Source organism: Pomacea canaliculata, linkage group LG6 (assembly GCF_003073045.1).
Source record: "Pomacea canaliculata isolate SZHN2017 linkage group LG6, ASM307304v1, whole genome shotgun sequence".
Classification (NCBI taxonomy): Eukaryota; Metazoa; Mollusca; class Gastropoda; order Architaenioglossa; family Ampullariidae; genus Pomacea; species Pomacea canaliculata.
Window position 1 is genome coordinate 25,339,698 of NC_037595.1, and position 19,961 is coordinate 25,359,658.

Genomic DNA, 19,961 nt, shown 5'->3' on the forward strand with positions numbered 1-19,961 from the left:
CAGACCCGAGAGGGAGGGAGAGGAAGTGACTTTCAGGGAGGGGCAGGGGTGGTGGATTCTAAGCTCCAGGATGGAGGTGAGCACGCGGAACACCTCGCTAGCGAGGGGCTGCGTGGTCGGGTGGATAAGCTTTGAGGGAAAGAGAAAAATTATAAAATATGGGATGAAGTAAGGTTGCCGTGGTTGTGTGCACAGAATAGCTCTTACTACGTCAGTCATAAATGTATTCGCACATCAGTTGACATACCTACCATGTTGTTTTAGTGTGAGGAAAGAAAAAAATAAAATTAAAATAAAATAAAATAAATAAAAAATAAGACTGGTTACTATGGTTACTACTTGGTTGTTATGTTTACTATTGAAGTATTTGCAAACAAGCAATGGATTTCTTTTTCACTATAGAGAAAAATTTTCTTCAAATAACCAACAGGGGAAGTTTACATTATTTTTGTTTTTATTGTTATTAGTAGTAGTGTTTGGACAACAGTCCTAATATGCAGAGTCAATCTATTCAAATAAATGTTCGTTGTAAAATATATTTACTGTTCACTGTTACTTTCGAGATCTTCCAGTCCTTGGTTTAAAGATGACTGAATGATGACAGAATCACATCGTCTTAAAAGAAAAATGCGGGTGAGAGATGTGTGTGTTGGAAGGATGGCTGGGTAGTTTGCTGCTGGGTAGGTGGTCAAAGTGAACAGTTCCTCCACGATAGATCGAGAGCAGGTGATAAGTCACGTGCGTCAGGAAAAACGCCGATGACAGAGGACACATTCTTTGTGCACTTCAGGCTTGATGACAGGGGTCACTGTCGCGAACACTTCCCACAATGCACTCACTCACTTCAAGTAGTTGATTGGTTGGTTCAGCTGGGACAAAACTGCTTCCACCTCACACTACAGAAAGAAAGGAGGAAACCAGAGCATCCCCAGAGAATCTCCAGTCGCCACTAGTTCCATCTTGACTTCCCATCCCCATTACACCTCCATGACACTTGGAGTGAGTTTTCTGGTAATAATTTGCGACAATGAACCCTTCAAACAACCTCAATGCGTAACAACCTTAACAGATACACAGTTTCTGTGTGCTAGTATGCCAGTCCCGAGGATTCTGGGAAAGCTACTGATTTTTTTTTTTTTTTGCCACCAAAGAAGCATAAGGCACGTAACTCGACGCCGTCCTCGAGATTGTTATCCTGAGAGGCGAGGACAGAAAGGGTTAACACACACTGAGCTCGTGAAAGAAGTTTGCCTTTGCTGATCCATTGACACATGCACCGACTTAGCCCACTGTATGAGTGGGGATGGGGTGAAGCAGGTGAATGGAAGCTGGACGATCAACGCCGGACAAAGTCCAGGATGTTCCTATGTTTCGCGTGTGTCCCAGGTTTCCACAAAACAAGAATAATTTTTCTCTCTATTAAAAATAATAAATCACCATAATGCCCACCAGATTTAAATGTCTTCTTCTTCTACTTCTACTCAGGCTTAACGATAAAATATTTAGGGTTAGAGTTATTACAAGAACTTGTGATGTAAGTGTAAATATAAATGAAACATTCTTGCAGTATTGTTTCAGGCTTGAATAGCTCAAAGGTGGCTATCATTAGCCTTCTATAATTAATACATGGATACTTTTGTCACCAAACTCTTTGTTTATAATGAATGGGAATTCATACACGTCGTGGTTAATTAAAAATGAGGATTTGGATGTCTATGATGCATCCTATACGAATAGTTTATTTAGTTTATTACGAATAGTTTATTTACGAATAGTTTATAAACTATTCGTATGATGCATCCTTGACACCAGAGTGATGTGGACATTCTCCACTAGGCTCCAGAGCTTGGCAATATTTTCTCTTACTCCTTTCCTCCCGATCACACACACATAGACACACGATACACTCTTTCTCTCGTCGTCGTCGTCTTGGAGTGTGTTTGGATCATTTCTGATGTCTGTATGTCAATGAGAATGCGTAAAATGTTTTTTTCCCAGTATCTCTTTTGTGTCGGACATCTTGTAAGTTCCAACAACACAAACATCTCGTTCATCATAACACTTTCTCGATGCAAGAGGACTTGGTCTAAATTCGCTTTCACGTACAAAAAATTTGCACGATTTATGTTCATTCATTCTCAAGATAAAAACTAAGTGGCATGTCCTCTCTTTTCCCTCTTTCTCTCTGTTCTATAAAAGAGTTTCTCTCTCTCTCTTTCTCTCACATTCTGTGAGGCATTGTTTGGCACAGAAAGACTAACAGTCAATCAACCACTAACCAGCCAATGAGAGAGAAAGACAGAGGGAAAAAATAACTGTTTAAAGGTAGAGTATGAATGCCTGACTGTACCCAGCAGCCACAACAATTAATTGCCGAACGCACGGACGACGAGCACACAAAAGCCTCAGCTGCAGTTTACGGCCACAGTAACCACGCAATGCTACCCGACTTGAAGGGTATTGGGTTTCTCAGATTCTCAACCTTTCATAGCTAGATCACAGAACCCTCCACGACAAAAGCCCGGAAAATATATCAATACAATACACACACACACCCTCCTTCAGCCCTCCACCATTCACGCACACACCCTCCCTCAGCCCTCCCCCACACACTATTTATTTATTTTAGGAAATAAAGGTAAAAAGAAAGTAAGGGACCACCTACTGTACTCACTGTGGGGCGGTGACCGCCTCTGGTAGGGGTTCGGGTACGGGGATGGTCGAGCGTTCCTGAGGGCGAGGCGATCGCTGTGCGTGGTGGACAAGCCGAGGGGCGTGGCGAACTGGTGAGCAGGGGGCGGCACCAAGGCGTGGCCTGCGCCGGGAGGCAAGTACCAGGTGCCTGTAACTGGACAAAAGAGAATGGGAAATAAAACCACGAGTTAGAGTAGCTATTCTTAGTAGAGTTCTTTGTGCACATTCCCTGTTTGCAGCACTTGCTAGTTGCTACCAACATAATTCATCTTTTTTTATGATTAGCAGTTTAAACATGAGTTGGGTAATACTTTTACATTGCAACAACTTTCCTTGATAAAATACTTATTAATAATGATGATGATGACGATGATGATGAAGATGATGATGATGAGGAGGAGGAGGAGCAGGAAGAGCAGGAGGAGCAGGAGCAGAAGGAGGCTGATTTATGACTTTTGTTTATAATAATATTCATAATTACTTTTCATTTCTGCTTGACGGTTTAGGATATATCAACGACTTTTCTTTTAGTAAATATTTGCATTTTAAAACCGCTATTTTTCCTGTCAACACATTTAAAATTAGATTCTTGCTCTGTGTGGGGGTTAGAGAAGAAATCAACATCCGCCGTTATCAGTCTTTGACACTGTTTTTACAGAGATATGAATGACAAATAATATTAAATAAAATTATCTTTTAAAAACTACATATCGCGGATTATTAGACATTTTCTTTGCGTCCCTTTCTCGGGTAGTGTCTATATTTCTATCAAGCTTCTAGGAATATTCTTCTCCAGACACTACTGCCCTCATCTTTGTAAGCTCCGTGCATGCCTTCATTGGGCAAGTGCGTAAATGTCAATTAAAATATTTTTACCACAGACTGGGATTTACATAGTAAAATTTACATATTTTTTTCATATGTCTGCATTATATAAATATCTGGAAATGGATATAAATAAAAATAAAATAAATAAAAGAGATTTTCTGAATTCATCAGTGGACTTTTAGTAAGACGGAGTAAAAACAATGCAGACTGAGTTGAATTAGACCTCTGTCTCTCTGTCTCTGTCTCTCTCTCCCTCTATATTTGTTCTTGCCCAAAGCCTCTTAAACGATAAGCCTGATTGTCTTGTCCTCAACAGGTCACACAATATTGCAGTTTCGGGATCTTCACAAGGGAGACCAGCCACAGGGTGACGCCGCTCAGCAACTGTGAAGAGCACATCCTAGCCGCGGTGGACAACGAGGGAGATTTATGGATGGAGTGATCTCCCCGCTTGTTATCACCCCTGTGTCAAAATGGCCGCCGCTCGCGCTCCCAGCCCCGGTCCCCCCCCCCCCCCACTCCTCACCTTTCCCTCTCTCGTCTTGTTGCTCGACACGGCGGGCACGCATGGCGGTGGGGATGGGGATCGGGAGGAAAGGTGAGAGAGAGAGGGCATTGTGCAAATTTGCAGACGGTGTTTTCGTTTGCACCTCGCCTGATAAGTTTTTGGCCGCTTGCTAACATCGCCTCGGCTCCAGTGAGACCAAAGAGGGGCCGGAGCAGGGTCCAACGAATTTTGTAACCGGACAGCAGAACTGACTAGGGTCTTTTCTTCCAAACCTTCAGGGTAAACCGTATCTTGGGGGGCCAGTTGTCCGCAGGTAAACCCACAGGTACGGAGCCACCAGCGAGAGGTTTATCTTGTCAGCAACGACATTACCGGGCGTGACGTCATCGAACATTGTGACACCGTTGGGATATAAATAGGAAGTGCTCACAGGTGATATATTCATTCCCTTTGACCCCTTGTTTTTAGACGGGTGAGATTTCGGCACGAGGAGCAACAGGAACAATGATGAACCTCTGTTAGTAATATTTTAATATTGTATGAACAGCAACAACCTTCATGATGTCTCAGTAGTGATGACCGACCATCTTTGATAATGTTTGTATAGTACTATTTCTCTCCATCGCGTGGGTGTAGATTGTAGATTCACTTCACAGACTACCCTTTACTGCAATATTCTGATTATCTCCCCTTGGTCTAAGAGCACGGCGAGTTGTCCATCGTCAGCAAGACATCCACACACCGCTCCTATCTATTGCCCACCCGTAACTTAGCCTACTCGCTTGTAAATCACTTCGCCCTGTTCAAAGCGGTTATCGGACCAGAGATAGTGAAAACTCGAAAGTTCATGCGACGACACACGGGTGGGGACGGGTAGGTGGGTGGGGCTTTAAGACTGGTGCACACGGCACGATCAAGTCGGATGAACCAGGGTTTGATTCCATGTGAGGTCCTAAAAATAAGTCTTTAGTCGCAAGTTGACCGCTATATGTGGGCTGAATAGTCGGTTCGTATTTCAGACTTCGCAGTGACACAAGCCAACGGAGTTTATTTGAATTTAGGCTGAAAACTTAGGCTCAAGTTCGTGGGACCTCACGTGGAATCAGCCGCTGGCCAAAAGCTTCTCCAGTACCGCACAGCTCGATTAAGCTTTGAAATTTTAATTACACTGGCAATCAGATCCAGTGTATTGCTCCAAATTAAGTCTTTCAATCGTGATTGGACAAAAAAAAAAACAAAAAAAAAACGGAAGACGTCCTGAAACCCTCTTGCGTTTCAATCCTGGCCTTGTCTAGCTTGCTCAACCCAATACTGTGTTTGACCTGTTCAGCACGGCGACCATGTTGAGCATATGAGGCTGATTCTTGAGGAAAGGACAGAAGGAGATAGTGTCTATCCTCTCCCCAGTCTCCCCTGCTTCCATTTCTCGGACATGCAGGGTTATGAAGGGAGGGCAGACAGGTAGGGTTATTAAGACCATGATTCCAATGAGTTTTGCAGAAAAGTGTTTACACATCTCGAGCATGATGTACAGGATGAACACGGTGAGTATGGTGAGCTCGATGAGCACGATAAAATAAGTGTAAGAATACTCACAGTGAGACAGCGACCTCTGCTGGCCATCACAAGAACCTTCGTCAATGAAGTCGCGTTGTTCCGGTCTGGAGAACACGACACAACAATAAACAATAAATTATTATATACTTTATGATTTTAGCTCATAAGCTAGCGAAAGAAAACTTCCAGCAAACGAAAAAACCTAGATAAATGACTTTGAAATGTTTGAATAGCAAACAAGTACCCGGCAAAGTCTACTTGTTGTCGTTATAATACCTCATAAACAGGTCAAGTCTAGAGGTTACCATTCCAGTACCTAATAAACAGGTCAGGCCTTGATGTTATCATCATGGTACATCATAAACAGATCAAGTCTAGATGTCATCGGTACAATACCGGATAACCAGTCGAGCGTATTTCCTACAGTTAACATCCACATGTCAGTCTTTTCAAAGACATTTTAAGAAACATTCGTGTCCTGCTGAAGTTCTAAAGGGCATAAACATTTTGAAACCTTTCTCGGGCTCTCGCAAAGTCAGAGAAAGAAGTGTCATACGCAAATTCACATAAAAGAGAATAATATGTATGTAGTAAACGGTTATCTACATTCCTGAACGTTCTTTTTTATGAACAAGTTCTTTTATGTGATTCTTTACATAAGAGTTTGCCAGAGATGCCGAACTTCGCAATTTCTTTGTAGAAGTATTTTTATACACACACACAAGAAAGAGGAGTTATGGTCGTTCAACTAAGAGTGAAACATTTGGGGGCTTGTCGAGCGAAACAAAATGTCTGATTGTCATCAGAGGTCAGCACTCCTCAGTCACGTGGTGGAGCTGCCAGGGAAGATGTAAGAGTTGTCTGCAGATCCTATCATCGTTCTGTCTGGCGTTTTTTTTTTTTTGTTTTTTGTTTTTTTTCTTTTTCCTCTTGTCCCGGTCACCTCCCTTTTCACGCCGCGTGCTTACAGGGCGTGTCTTTTGGTCCAAAAAGGGTTAACTCCTTAGAATGGGGTCTGCTGGACAAGGGGGAAGGACTCTTGGCCTAGCGACCCTGCGAGGAATGAACTGTGGGTGGTTCATCGAGCCTAACACACAAAGTGCCTTAACTTGGTGGCTAACACCATGGTTAATCCTTGTACAGTTTAGCTCCCTCTCTTTATCCACCCGGCCTAGCGATGCCTCGTGCACCTGACCCCAGCATTACAGTCTTCACGAGCAACAACAAGAAAGTCAATAAATACAATGAACACAAAACAACATGGTCTACATGGAGGTCAGCTAGTTACATAACAGTCTTACCTTTCTTTGGCGTCGAGAAATGCTTTGGCAAATGGGTTGTGTTTGATTTTCAATGCAGTAATCTGAAACAAAAAGTATGTGATAATAGAAAATCTTATGAACTTGCTGTGTAAACAAATAAACAATTTTTATGGTCTGGTTTCACTCCAAAGGAAGTACAATCCCATTCAATATCAACCATGTATAAAACTTTCCCTTGAAAATGTGACTCTGTGGAGAACAAGAATAGCAAAAGATGGTTGTGTCTGAGGATTGTGGAAATACCTACCTCCTCGTTCTGATAGGCGGTGACGGCGATGAACTGTGTTTCTTGGAAGCTAAAGGTCATGATGCTCTTCTTCTGAGTCCGGGAGTTCACTCTGACGATGTGTAACCGAGGTTCGTACTTGTGCAGTGAGTTCAGCATTATCTGTAGACATGGACACACACACACACATTAGAGAAGTGCAAAATGTTTGTTCTGGTGATTTCTGGGATATTCCGAGTACAATGTGCATTCTCTTGCTACTAGACATTTCTATCACAGAGCATTGTGGTTACTGTTGTTTACTTGGTTTACGTGTCGTCACTGTCGTGATTTTAGTCTTAAGGTCTAGGAGGTCATTATCACGAAGTAGTTCTGACTTAACCTTACCGCCTGGTTTACTATACTGATGTCAAAAGTCTACAGGTGGCTTGCATTACCGCTCGTATCACCTTTCTATACTCTAAGACTTCGTAGGACCGTAAAGTTGACGGGCCCATCGGGCAATTTAATTGGTTGGTTGGTTTATTTAGTAGGAATGTGCTTCAACTTTCAGCTGGTTTCGCACTAAGGGGGAAAGGGGTGGGGGAAGAACACCAGAGTACCTGGAGAAAAAGCCCCGACGGACAGTTGGTCAATGCCTTGGTGACAAGCGAGTGTTTTAACCACTACATTACCGGGCACCACCCCGGGTAATTTAACTCAAGGGTGATGATGTTTATGCAGCCGGGCACACGACCTTGCAGGAGGAAGCCAAGTATCCTGTAACTTTTTTTTTTTTCTTTTTAATACATACAATCTCCATTGTATTCTTTTGGCCCTTGACATTTCCTGCATTCTAAATTTCCATAACCTTCTGTCCATCGTAGGTTGTGAATAAACTATTGATGGTCTTTTCCTTGCGCTGCTTGGATACTTGAAAAGGTTTGAATAAGGTAGTTACAAGTGAAAACATAGACACCAGGGTATACAGTGATCAAGAAAGAGAATGAAAGAAGCGATGATCAAGCCTGGCAGACAGAGGAAGAAGAAGAGGATTTACACAAGGACTATCCAGACCAAGATTGGGAACGGAATAAACGAGAGACCCCATAATAAAAATAAGCCAAAAGAATAAACAAAAAATGCACAAGACAAACAAAACCACAGAAGAACAAACTAAATAAAACCATCCACCACAAAAAACAAAACAAAACAAAACAACTTAAAGAATAACATGCAAATAAACCACGCGCCTAACACCTCCAAGGACAGAGTATGGATCAGTCTCGAACCTGGAAGACAGGAGCGAAGTATAATGACTGTGAGAGGCCGAAACACAGAGCAAGGAAAGCCAAGAAATTCAGTCAGGGTTTGTCTTCGCTACACTTTCCCTTGCCTCTCTCTAACCCTTCCCCTCAAACTTTTTTTCTTCCTAAGCCACTATTTCTTTTTTAATTTTATTTTTCTTCTTTCTTTTACTTTTTTGTTCAAAAGTCCAGGTCAGCAATGAAAACCACGACAGTTAACATCAGAAGAAAGAAAAGATAATATAAAGCTTTCAGAAGGGCGGACCCTATCCCCCATACACACCCCTTTCACTAAAACAGACCATCACCCGAGACATAAATTACACCCGTGAATACCCGGTCCCAGATGAAAGGGAATTTTCTTCTTTATTGGAAAATCAGTGCCGTGAACTCAATGTCACAGATCGATCTGACAGCAATCACAGTAAGGAACACATCCACGGCAACACCCGGAGGTTTGCGGGTCTTTGTCCCTTATCCTCCATTTCTTCCGAACCTGGGAAAAATACTTACAGGCTTACAGAATTTATGCGGTGCGGTAAAACCCAAAAAACGAACGAACCAAACTGTATTTTTTTTTAAGTAAATAAAATAACTATGAAACAAAATCATAAAAATGTGCAGGAATATTTTGGTCACATAAAAGAATATTCTCTATGAAGAGTGAACATAGTAGGTGTAATATGTGAGTTTTATTTTTGGAAATTTTTGAGAAAAAAATAATGCTAATAAAAACAAAAATGCTCACAGGCCGCATGTCAACATCTTGCGATACCAGATTGTCGAATATTGAAAGGTGGACGAGGGTCCGGGCATCGAGTTATCAGAGTTTTGTTAGTTTTTTATGTTTAGCTGTCACAGGTGTGTTGCCTTCAGTGTGAGGCGTGAGTGTCCTCAACCATGAACTATCAGCCACCTGCACTGCATCACAGACTCACCTGAGTGAAAACCACTTAACTCAAAATAAGTGCTTTTAAAGTAACTTCCAGAAAAGTTAATTTTCCTGATATTCGTTTCCTCTCATGATGTTTATCCTTCCCACCCCACCCCACACCCACATACCTCGTCCAAAAAAATAAATAAATAAGGGGGAAAAAAAGAAGGAATTGATACCCTCACCACCAATATTTTTTCCTTTAAAAAGGGGGAAAACGGAAGGAAATGAGAAAGAAAGAAAGAAAGAAAGGTAAGGTATAAGATATTGTAAATACATGCAATATATATATATATCCATTATGACAATTGCTCGTTTGAGACAAGCACTTTTGAAGAAACTGATGTATTTACCCACAAATTTCACACGGTACTAGTGCAGCTACCCACCCAAGTAGATTAGGGGACTAGGCGGGTGGATTATGCTTCAAGCCTTCCTGCCTTAGAGGTGTAGTGGGAAAATATAGTAGAGACGATAAAATATTCCTTGACTTGGAGCTTCTCCACATTTCACATTCAGTGTTCGTGCTTCCCTTTCAAACAAACAGAACACATACATGGACAGACAGACAGACAGACAGACAGACAGACAGACAGACAGACAGACAGACAGACAGACAGACAGACAGACAGACAGACAGACAGACAGACAGACAGACAGACAGACAGACAGACAGACAGGTGCAGGATAAAGGTGAATTCAGTAAAGGACCGGATAGATTATGACCCACTAGACACCCCAAGGTGAGCAGAGTCGGGTACAGTGGATAAAGTTATCAGCGAGAACCTCCTGATTTATTACATTCAGAGTTGTCGGCCGTTCTCAGCGCCTAGGTGGCGCGCGTTTCACACTAGTTTGAAAATAGATGGAGATTACAGACGAGGTGGTCCGAAGAATGAGGTACCGATTGACAGAAGGCCGTAGATTTGTGGTCTGGGCTCTGCTTGGTAACCTGGAAACAACACGAGAGAAGGGACTGGGAGGTAGAAAGGTGTTGGGTGTGAGAGAGACAGAGAGAGAGTGAATACAGTAGCGGTGATGGGCGAGGTTGGGTGGGTTTTGCTGGGGTAGGAGGGGTGGCGGTGGTTGAGGGGGCGGTGGCCGGCTGCTGGTCCTCATGACCCAATGCACTCGCAGTGGTGTGGTCAGGTACCCGACCAGATGGCGCTGTGAACAACAAGGACGATGACGTCCGTTCTCACGGGTGACGTGCGTTGTGGTGCTATGTGACGTTTCACGCACTTCGTGTTAACTGAGAGATTTTCTGCACATCCCAGGCAATCAAATGTACATTCTTAATTAAACACCGATCAGCCACGAGCAGGTTTCCTGCTGACCGCGGGTCCAAATTCAATTACTGAATGTGCCCAATAGCTGACCAATTGAATATTGCTGATCCTACACACCTGAATGATGCTGCAGACGACTGTAGCTGCTTTGTTTTATTTGAGCCAAACACTATTTTCATCCTAATAGCTAAAGAGAGACAGAAGAAAAGAAAAGGAAAAAAAAAGAAAAAATTAAGAAAAGAACAAAGTTAAAAGAGCAAAAAGGTTGATGTGCGTGTAACGGTACCACTAAGTATCTTTCTTTCTATCACAGTATCTTTGCTCTGTTGAAGCCTCATAATGTTCATTTAACACGCACAGTTCTTTCTTCCGAAGAATAACAGCATCGGCATAACAGCTTCTAGCGCCTCCTACTGGCCGTTTTCCTTCACCGACCCCGGGGAGAAAACGAAAGCTGAAAAGGAAGTGATTGTGGAATAATGAGTAGTTCACTGAATAATGGCCACTTTGTGCTGCTAGTATTGTCTGTTACTATAGGTATCTGCCCGACGACCACGACCACAACGACAACGACAATGACGATGACGACGACGACGATCATGATGGCACTAAATCTCTTTTTCAATAAATAGTCATCTTTCAACAATGTTTTTGAAAGGTTGCAATGGGAATGATGCAAGTCAAAAACGCCCTGATAATGTTTGCGCATGCGCGCATCTGCAGTCCCTCCGTATACTCAACACAACTCAACAAAGTTGTTGTTTTTTTCATAAAGGATGGAATAAAACAATCAAACAAAAGAAGTCCATTTATCTTTAAACTCGCGACCCCACAGAGTTGACAGACTGGCTAACTAGACATCTCGCCCGGTAGACTTCCCAGAGCCTTTGATGTATGTAGATGTTTCTCCCGCTTTACCTGTGGCTGTGGGTGTGGGGTACGCTGGACAACTCGATGTTCAGAGTGATATCGGCAGATCCCGCACCGCCGAGCCCCCACTCGACCCTACCCCTCCCCACCACCACCACAATCACCACCACCATCACCACCACCACCCAGGACGAGGCTTGCCGCCCGCACGCTGGGGGGCGCTGTGTCCCTCCATGAGACGCTGCACGCGGACCGCGGGCGACAAAAGACTTGGTCGCAGCCTTGGACTCGCCATAAACATTTGTCGAGATAAAAGCAAGATGGCACCTCCAGGTTATGGCTGGTGTCGATGACGGACTCTATGGTGCACGAGGTGTCCCCTGCATCCGTGCGAGTCTTTGGGGTAAGTGCGAGGATAAGATATCCCGAGCATAAAACATGTTGAAAGGAAGGTACCCGACAGGGAGAAAGAAAGGGGTGGAGGTGAGAGAAAAAAGAGCAAGAATTGAAACACGTTGAAAAATAAAATAATAAAATATATGTAAAGGATGGGGAACACAAAGAACTGCCAGTTTCTGGGGGAATGTATATTCACGACATGAAGCAGAGAAGGGAATCTGGATAAATAAATGTAGATAAAATACCAAAACCGAATATTCGACTTTTCATAAATGTTTACAAGAACACAAAAGACAGACTGATGCCAGACGAGGAGAACACACCCACGGACGCGTTGTCTTCCACTCGTCCACCCTCAACTCGGTCCAAGCATCAATTAACCGGGTGTCATGCGCCGCAGCAAGGGCTCTGCTCCCAAAGCCACCCGTTTTACACCCGTTTATGCACTCCTCATAATCAACTGGGCCACAAACCCGAATCTTTTGAAGTTTACTTGAGCAAAAGGCCGACAAAGCATGCGCCTGGGTTTCATTGCTTGGGAAGCGGCGCTGTTGGTGGTTACGGCTTTCAAGGGGAATGCACTTAAAGGAAACATAATTTCCGCGTCGGTGTTGCACGAATGGCGGCCAGAGCGCGGCCTTGTGGGATCGGTGTCGTCTGCACGCATGTACGCTGGAACCACACACGCACGCGCTCGCACGCACACACACATACAAACACTTTGCTCTGATCACAGCATCTTGACGACCACTGACAATCCACTTGATGCAGTGATGGAGCAGTGACTGTAGGTTAGAGAACTTTTAAAAAATCTATCCTTATTGAAACGGGTGGCTGTTACATAATTAATAAACATTAATAAACATAGTGAAACCAGAAAATTTGACACGGGTATCCACACACAAATTCACGCATCCGTACATGACTACGTACACAACAAATTCATATTCAGACTACAAAGATAACCCACACGTACTAACTACCCGTCCACACACACATATACAATGATGACGTTGACAACCATGAATACTATGGAAACCAACGATCGATCTCTGTCCCCTCCCTCTCTCCCTCACACACAAAAAAATTGTGAGACTATAAAAGCGAATGAATATTTTTTTTTCTTTCTGAGCAATAAGCACTCGTTGCCCCCGAGCTGTATGCACACCAGAAAAGACGTCTCCTCCGACCCCACCCCAGCCAACCCCACCCTTATCAAGGTATCCACCCGGACATGTGTGGCTATTCGTCATCACTGCACTGCTGCTTACCCCTGAGGCAGGAGGGGGACAAGCGGCCAACAAGCATCGAGCGCCACTTACTCCCTCCCTTCCCACCCCGGCAACCCCCCAATCCCCCATCCACACACACACAATTCTCAGTGCGCATGCTCGGCATTTTCCGGCTGCGCTCGGTCGCCAGTCGCGTGAAGTGACACGTCAAGGCGAGAGAGACAACTCGCAGCGCGAACACCGTTAATTGTCTGTCCCTTGTGTCCGGTCCTCTGCTATGCCGGTCAACATCAAGCGCTATTTCCTGTTTGCCAAAGAAATACACTGACCCGCTGGACCACTCGACTAATGACTTCAGGATGACCCATGAAACAGGACGTGGGCTTTCGAGCAAGCGTGAAATAATGCAGAGATGCTATTAGCTACAGATATGTGTGTGTGAGAGAGAGAGAGAGGGGAAAAAGCAGAAGTGATGCTGACAATAACCATTTAAAGATGATAGGGGATTTTTTTTTTTTTTTTTTTGAGAATGTAAATTGATATTCCAGGTTTGCAACGATCAGCTGTCTCATCGAAAGTGTAAAGCGTGCTTCACACCTTACACACACACTCCTTCCTAACAGACACACACACACACACGCACACACTCCTAACAGACACACCCAATGTAGCTTAATAATAATAAAAAAAATTATCAGTGTGCTGACCTGGAGCCTTGTGTAGTCAGTCTATTTGAGAACAAATCTCAACTGAGAAAATGTGGCTGTTGGGATAATAGAGGCGACGAGAAAGGGGAATGAAAGTGGAAGAAGAATTAGACGGGTAACTAGTGTTAGTAATAGCATTCAGATGATGTGCATAGACATGATATTGCAAATGAACGCGAATGGTTCTGGAGCAGGGAAAGAATAACTTCATAGATGCTAAGAACGTTTGACTATGTCAGAAAACTTCAGTAATGTACTAATAAAACTGGAACTCATCGACTTGACAGCATTAAAAAAAATATAGAATTATTGGACGACGGATGAAACTGTTTGTCATTCGAAAAAAAATGATGATAGCATTGGGAACGAGTAGAGAACGTCAAACATCATTGACGACCAAAAGAAACCTCGTTAGGGCTCGTGAACATTGCCGTAAATGGAAGAACGCCCGTTCCTCCTTGTCTCCGACAGACATCAGAGCAGACCCTGCTGTGAATTTTATATAATGTGTCGTCTCCACCCGACAGGATTCAAAACCCACCAGTTTCTTTCTTTTTTTTTTTTTTTTTTTTTTTTTTTTTTTGGCTAAGTCCCAAGCGGAGAACCATCCAGTGCTTCAATTCCCCTTCCTCCCTGCTCCCTCCAACCACTCTCTTTAGGTAAGCCAGCATCGTCTTTGGACCATGAACTTCTCCTCCCCTTTACTGTCTCCTCTTTACCTCTCCCCCTCTCACCACCTTCGAGTTTTTCACCTTCCTCTTTGACACGCTGGGTGGCAGAAGCATGGGGTGTGTGCACAAAATAAATGTCAGTGTGTCATGTCGCGCGCCTGGGCCCTCCGCCTCGCGATCCGCTCACCTGAATTTTTTAACGCGCGTGCCCAGCCAACCAGACCGGAAGGGGCCGCGCCACGAGCACGCCACCTAGCGGAGCGGCAGGACCGACCACAGATGGACCCGAGTGATAGCATCCTGGTCTTGATTAGCCTCCACCCTCCCGGTGCTTGCAGGAGTAGACGGGGTCGCCTTCAAACGATCAGGTTCCCTACCTGAGAAGAAGCCTCGATTTGGTTCAAATCTCTCTCATACTTTCTTTCTCTCCAAAACTGGAGGGTGGAAACAACCGGACACCCAGGCGTTAAAATATTAATCATATTCCTTTATTTTATTCGGTTGGTATCGTTGGGGTAATCTTCGGTTCTGAGATTAGTGAAAATAAGAGGTTGAGGGGGTTAAGAGAGAGAGAGGGGGGGATGGGGAAGGTGTTGTTCGTCGATCAGTGATACGTTAAATCCAGTCACCCACGCAGGTCTGGCCTCGGCGCACTTCACTGCAGTATGAAAAGTAAATAAACTTGAACGGGCGTTGTTACAGAGCAGCCTCCCCTCCACTCCCATCATAGACTCCCGCAACTCACCCTAGACCACACAGCCTCGACAACCACCACCACCACCACCATCACCTCCACCACCGTCCCACATTCACCTCCCCCGCCCTCGCGCCAGGCTCGGCTGCTGCAGGTATCGCTTTGATGATGAGTGACAGCGCGCTCAGCGGGTGACGCATCGGCGATGACTGCGATCTGTGGGGAGGGAGGGAGTGGTAAGAGTAGAAGAAGTGTTGGGGAGGGTAGCTCTCTCCCCCTGGGAGGTTAACTTGTGAAGGTCACAACACTTCAAAGTCGCTACAGCGACCTACCTGTTGAGGACGAGAGGTGAGAGAGGGTGTAGGGTGGGGAAGGAGTGGGTGGGAAAATGGCGCAGAGCTCGCGAGTGGAGTCGACAGTTCTGAGTTCCGTGAAATTGTTGAGCGTAACATTTAACCCTCCTTCCCTTCCTGTCCTTTCTTACCTTCATCCCTTCCTCGTGAGGTTGTTTTGTGTCTCCCAACGGAAATAGATGAAACAAAGAACGTCTCTATGAAAACCACAGAGGTAACAAAAAAATAAAAAAATAAAAAAAATAAAAATAAATAAAGAAAAATAAAGAAAGAAAGAATGGAAGTACACTGATTACTTTCGTTGATCAATGGATACAGTGTTTTATTTGTCACGGAAAATAAAACTCTTATTTCCAAGACCATAAAACTGGGAATAGGAGAGGAAGGCATTTGCTGGAAGACAACAGCAGAGAAAATAGAAAAAGGAAAGTGAAGAGAAAGGTGGAAATAGAGAACTCCACAGGTGTTTTCGCGAACGACGTTGATTTCGGTTCATACCGCTAAAAAAAGCGGAAATCTTTTGGGCTTTGTTTTTGTTTGTTTTTGTTTGTTTTTGTTTGTTTTTGTTTGTTTGTTTGTTTTTGTTTGTTTGTTTGTTTGTTTTTAATGATCTGCTGTAGTTCACAATACCAATTCCAACCACAATACTTTGTATAGACAACTTAGCAAAAACGTGTTGTCTACGTCACTACGTGTCTATTATTGCGACAGGTAGCAACAACGAACTAACACCTCGAGGAAACCTGAGGCAGCAAGCGATTTAAAACATTGTTTTTGTCAAATGAACACTTAATTCATCCTGCTGCGCACGCACCACTCTCATGCCACGCACGTCACAGTTTATGCACACGTCACGGATAGTCGTTACGCGTGTAACATACTCTTTGTTGCTACGTTACTACGACGTGAATGCTCGAAACGATGTTCTACATACATGTGTGACGTAAGCTGAGGATGAACACCCATTACGTCACAGATAACGATACTTTCCTTTCGCACTTCCGCTTGCACTTACCTGACCCCCGCCGTTGAGTTTGTTGGTCAGCTTGACCTTGCTAAACGACACGGACTCCTTCATCCAGTGAGCCCCGAAGTTGGGGGAGTCCGGGTGGATGTAGACACAGTTGGGTACCGCTGGCTCCGCCTTCCCACCCGGAACCCAGTCTCCGTTGACGTACTTCCACCGGTGAGAGTCCACTTGCAGAAAGTCCAGCAAGAAGGTGTACATGGCGCTGGGATCCAATCCCGTGACGGAACACCGGAACACAGGGAACATGCGCCTGTAAACAGACCACAAACGTCACACGGCTTAGAAGGCAGACGTCACATGAAAAACTAAAAATATCTTTCTCCTCCCGATACCCGATAACACGCATCATACACTTTTTCTTCTTCTGTTTGTCATTCTACCCCTGGTGGGAGGGTTCAGGGGTCTCGCATGGCTGATTTTTCTGATTTTATTTGACGATCAAACCTTTGTACCCAGAATGCATTTATGATATTTCTGGACGCCATCTACCGTTAAAAATGGCGCTTAAGTGAGGGAACTATGCATGTATTTGATTAACAAAACGATAAGACTTGGATAGCGAAATCGAAAATACACAAACAAGACAACAATAAACAAAAATAAATAAATAAACCCACGGAAACAAAAATTTTGAAAAGGTTAAATGTCAACCGTGTTCTCTTTCACTCTCAAGCAAAATATTTGAACACAAAACTTCAAAACAACTCGCACCCTGAACACAGCAATACTTCTACAGTGTACGTGTGTCACCCTCTTGTTTACACGACACCTGGGGTGGAGTGGGGTGGAATGTAAAGGTAGACTGTTACATCGAGGGCTTATCAGGTAAAAAGTCTCGTTGACTGTAGTTAAAAAAATAACTTGTCTGTGGCGCGGACACACTTCACTGGCTCTCAATGCTTTGTATAGGACCTCTGATAACCTGACACGCATGGCATCGCGAGGCTCAAGGTTCGCAGCCCATGAGCCGGTACAGGTAAGGTTGTGGTCATTAACCACGATCGCGAGATGAGTTTGGAATAGAAGTAAATTCAATTAACCGCACGTGGATAACGAACGGCGTTGCTGCTGTGAAAGGGAGGACTGTCGGTGGAGAAATTAAACCCGAGGTTGCGCAAGAAATGGGAGTGAGGGAGGAGAAGATCGAAGAAGTGTTAAAAATTGCATGTCGGTAACACACCCACCAACAAAAAAAAAGAAAGATGGGCTGTTGGCATGCCACTATCACGACACACAAAGGAAGGGAGGAGAGAAGAAAAGAAAATGTCGGGTGTCGACACAAAGAAACCGGAGGTAAAGATGGCATGTGGGTATCGCCATATACAAGGGAGGGTAGTAAGCATAACATGTTATCATCATCACACACAAAAAAAGAAAGAAGGGAAAGACAGAGAATGTTGGTTCCTGGAGGTTTGTGAGAATGGTAAGTCAGTGTCGTGTTATAACACAAAAAAGGGGAATGGTGAGGATTGAACTCTGCCATCACCACGCTCACCAGAAAGAATTAGTATTTCACACACACACACAGAGAGAGAGAGAGAGAAAGATAGCAAAGCTGGCATATCGGTATCACCATACATAAAAGAAAGATAAGTAAACATGGTACCTTGTTCATGCATGTGTGTGTGTATGTATCCTCACTCGATTTTTTATTTATTTATTTTTTTTAATTTCTACATGAGTATAAAGTTAAGATGGAATATACATCGACAAAGTATAAAATGAATACTTATATATTTTAAGAAGTAATAAATTTTTGAAAACTATGTGTTTTTCGCAGTTACAGCATATGTTTTGAAGGCTTACTACCTCTACTACTAAAAATAAATAAAAGTCAATGTAAATAAACACGCAAAAATTCTTGGAAAATGGCTTTAAGAAAAAGTTACAGTTAGGTCAAATTAGTTAAGTAAAGTTATTTTCAGTATTCGTGCCGTATGAGTGAAATTCTCCTGTACCTTGTGGGTAAATTTTCAATATTTGTAATTGAGTGAAATTGTTTCCAGCAGTACTCTCGCTGTCAGTGTGGATTGATCGATGATGTGAAGGAAAGGTGATCAGAGTCAAAAGGTCAGAGACACCAATGTTATACATCGGTTCCCACGACAACAAAGAGACTGACTGCCACAAACAGACGCTGACTCGACAGAAGGAAATCTGTGGACTGAGTGCCGCTCACAGTCGCCGAGGAAACAGAGGATGGCAGAAATTCTTGCCAGTTGTGGTGACAAACAATTTTCATCTCATCGGTTCTAGATTATTTTCTATATATCTATATCAAAAGTGCTCCCACATCATCATCATTGGTCAACCTATTCTTCAAACCCATGTCCCATATCATCTACAGCTCAGACCACGCGTCACAAACTTGCAGGACCTAAAATAAACCCAGCTCAATACAATACCCTGACAACACCCGTTAACTTCCACCCCTTACATGAACACAGCCCACGCTGCGAGCCAATCAGGGTTAAGACTCTTACGCCGTCGATAATGAAGGCCATCGTCTGCGCGGTCAGCCGTTGACAAGCATCGACTTGAGTCGATGAACCGTGGACAATTGCTTTCCCTTCTCGTCCAACCGTGTCTAACGCCGCCATTGCTTTTCCGTCTGTCTCTCTGTGACGGCCATAGCTACTGTCTTCCTGCTTCCTTCATCAGAACGATGAGGCTGCTGATGTCAGCGAAGATATTGTATAATTAACCTGTTTGTGTATTCTGTATTTAAGTTGTTTGTTCGTGACTATCTGCAGTTCTTTCCAACACCCAACAGTTGGCCATTTTTATAATCACGAGCATTTAAACAAACTACTTAGAGTTACTTTAAAAAATAAAACTATCGCGCATGCGTAGACTAAATTCTATTGGTAAAGGTTTCATAGACTCTTAAATTGACAAGATATTTTTACAGTGCTTCCAAATGACATTATCTGAACTTTGGCATTTTTTTTCTCTAAATCCTTGTCACGAACTTACATTTCTACATTTTTATCTGCGTCCATCCGTGATGTACATTATGTGGCCTCTAGGCTAAATAAAAAAAAAAACAAAAAAAACAAACAAACAAAGAGTTACAGGGGGGACTATATTTAGCAAGAATTTAGACAGATGTTCTTCGAAAAATAAATTTGAGCCAGGTATCAATTATAAGACTCATATTCAAGTAGATACAGGATAAGACATACTTCAAAAGTAAGCTACCGCCATATTAAAGTGTGGAAAAAGAAAAAAACGAACAACAGTAAAGTTATCTCATTGTGTGTTTCTTTCTCTTTCTATATATATATATAATTTCATTAAGTAGAAAGAAAAAAAAATGAAATATGAAATAGTTGGTGTCGATGACAGAAAATGTGACTGA

At 43.4% G+C, this 19,961-nt stretch overlaps 1 protein-coding gene across 2 annotated transcripts in view; it reads right to left on the reverse strand.

The window, feature by feature from the left end:
- The window catches only part of LOC112566409 (brachyury protein-like), a 44,540-nt gene that overhangs the window by 2,658 nt on the left and 21,921 nt on the right, over positions 1–19,961 (reverse strand). Inside the window, exons 2-6 of one of the 2 annotated variants that reach the window (XM_025242582.1) lie at positions 16,586–16,850; positions 7,157–7,297; positions 6,889–6,950; positions 5,627–5,691; positions 2,666–2,848 (exon numbers count right to left, since the gene is read on the reverse strand). In XM_025242582.1, the coding sequence (XP_025098367.1) occupies positions 2,666–2,848; positions 5,627–5,691; positions 6,889–6,950; positions 7,157–7,297; positions 16,586–16,850 (716 nt within the window). The remainder of the gene's footprint in view (positions 1–2,665; positions 2,849–5,626; positions 5,692–6,888; positions 6,951–7,156; positions 7,298–16,585; positions 16,851–19,961) is intronic. The other variant, XM_025242583.1, reaches the window with a different exon arrangement.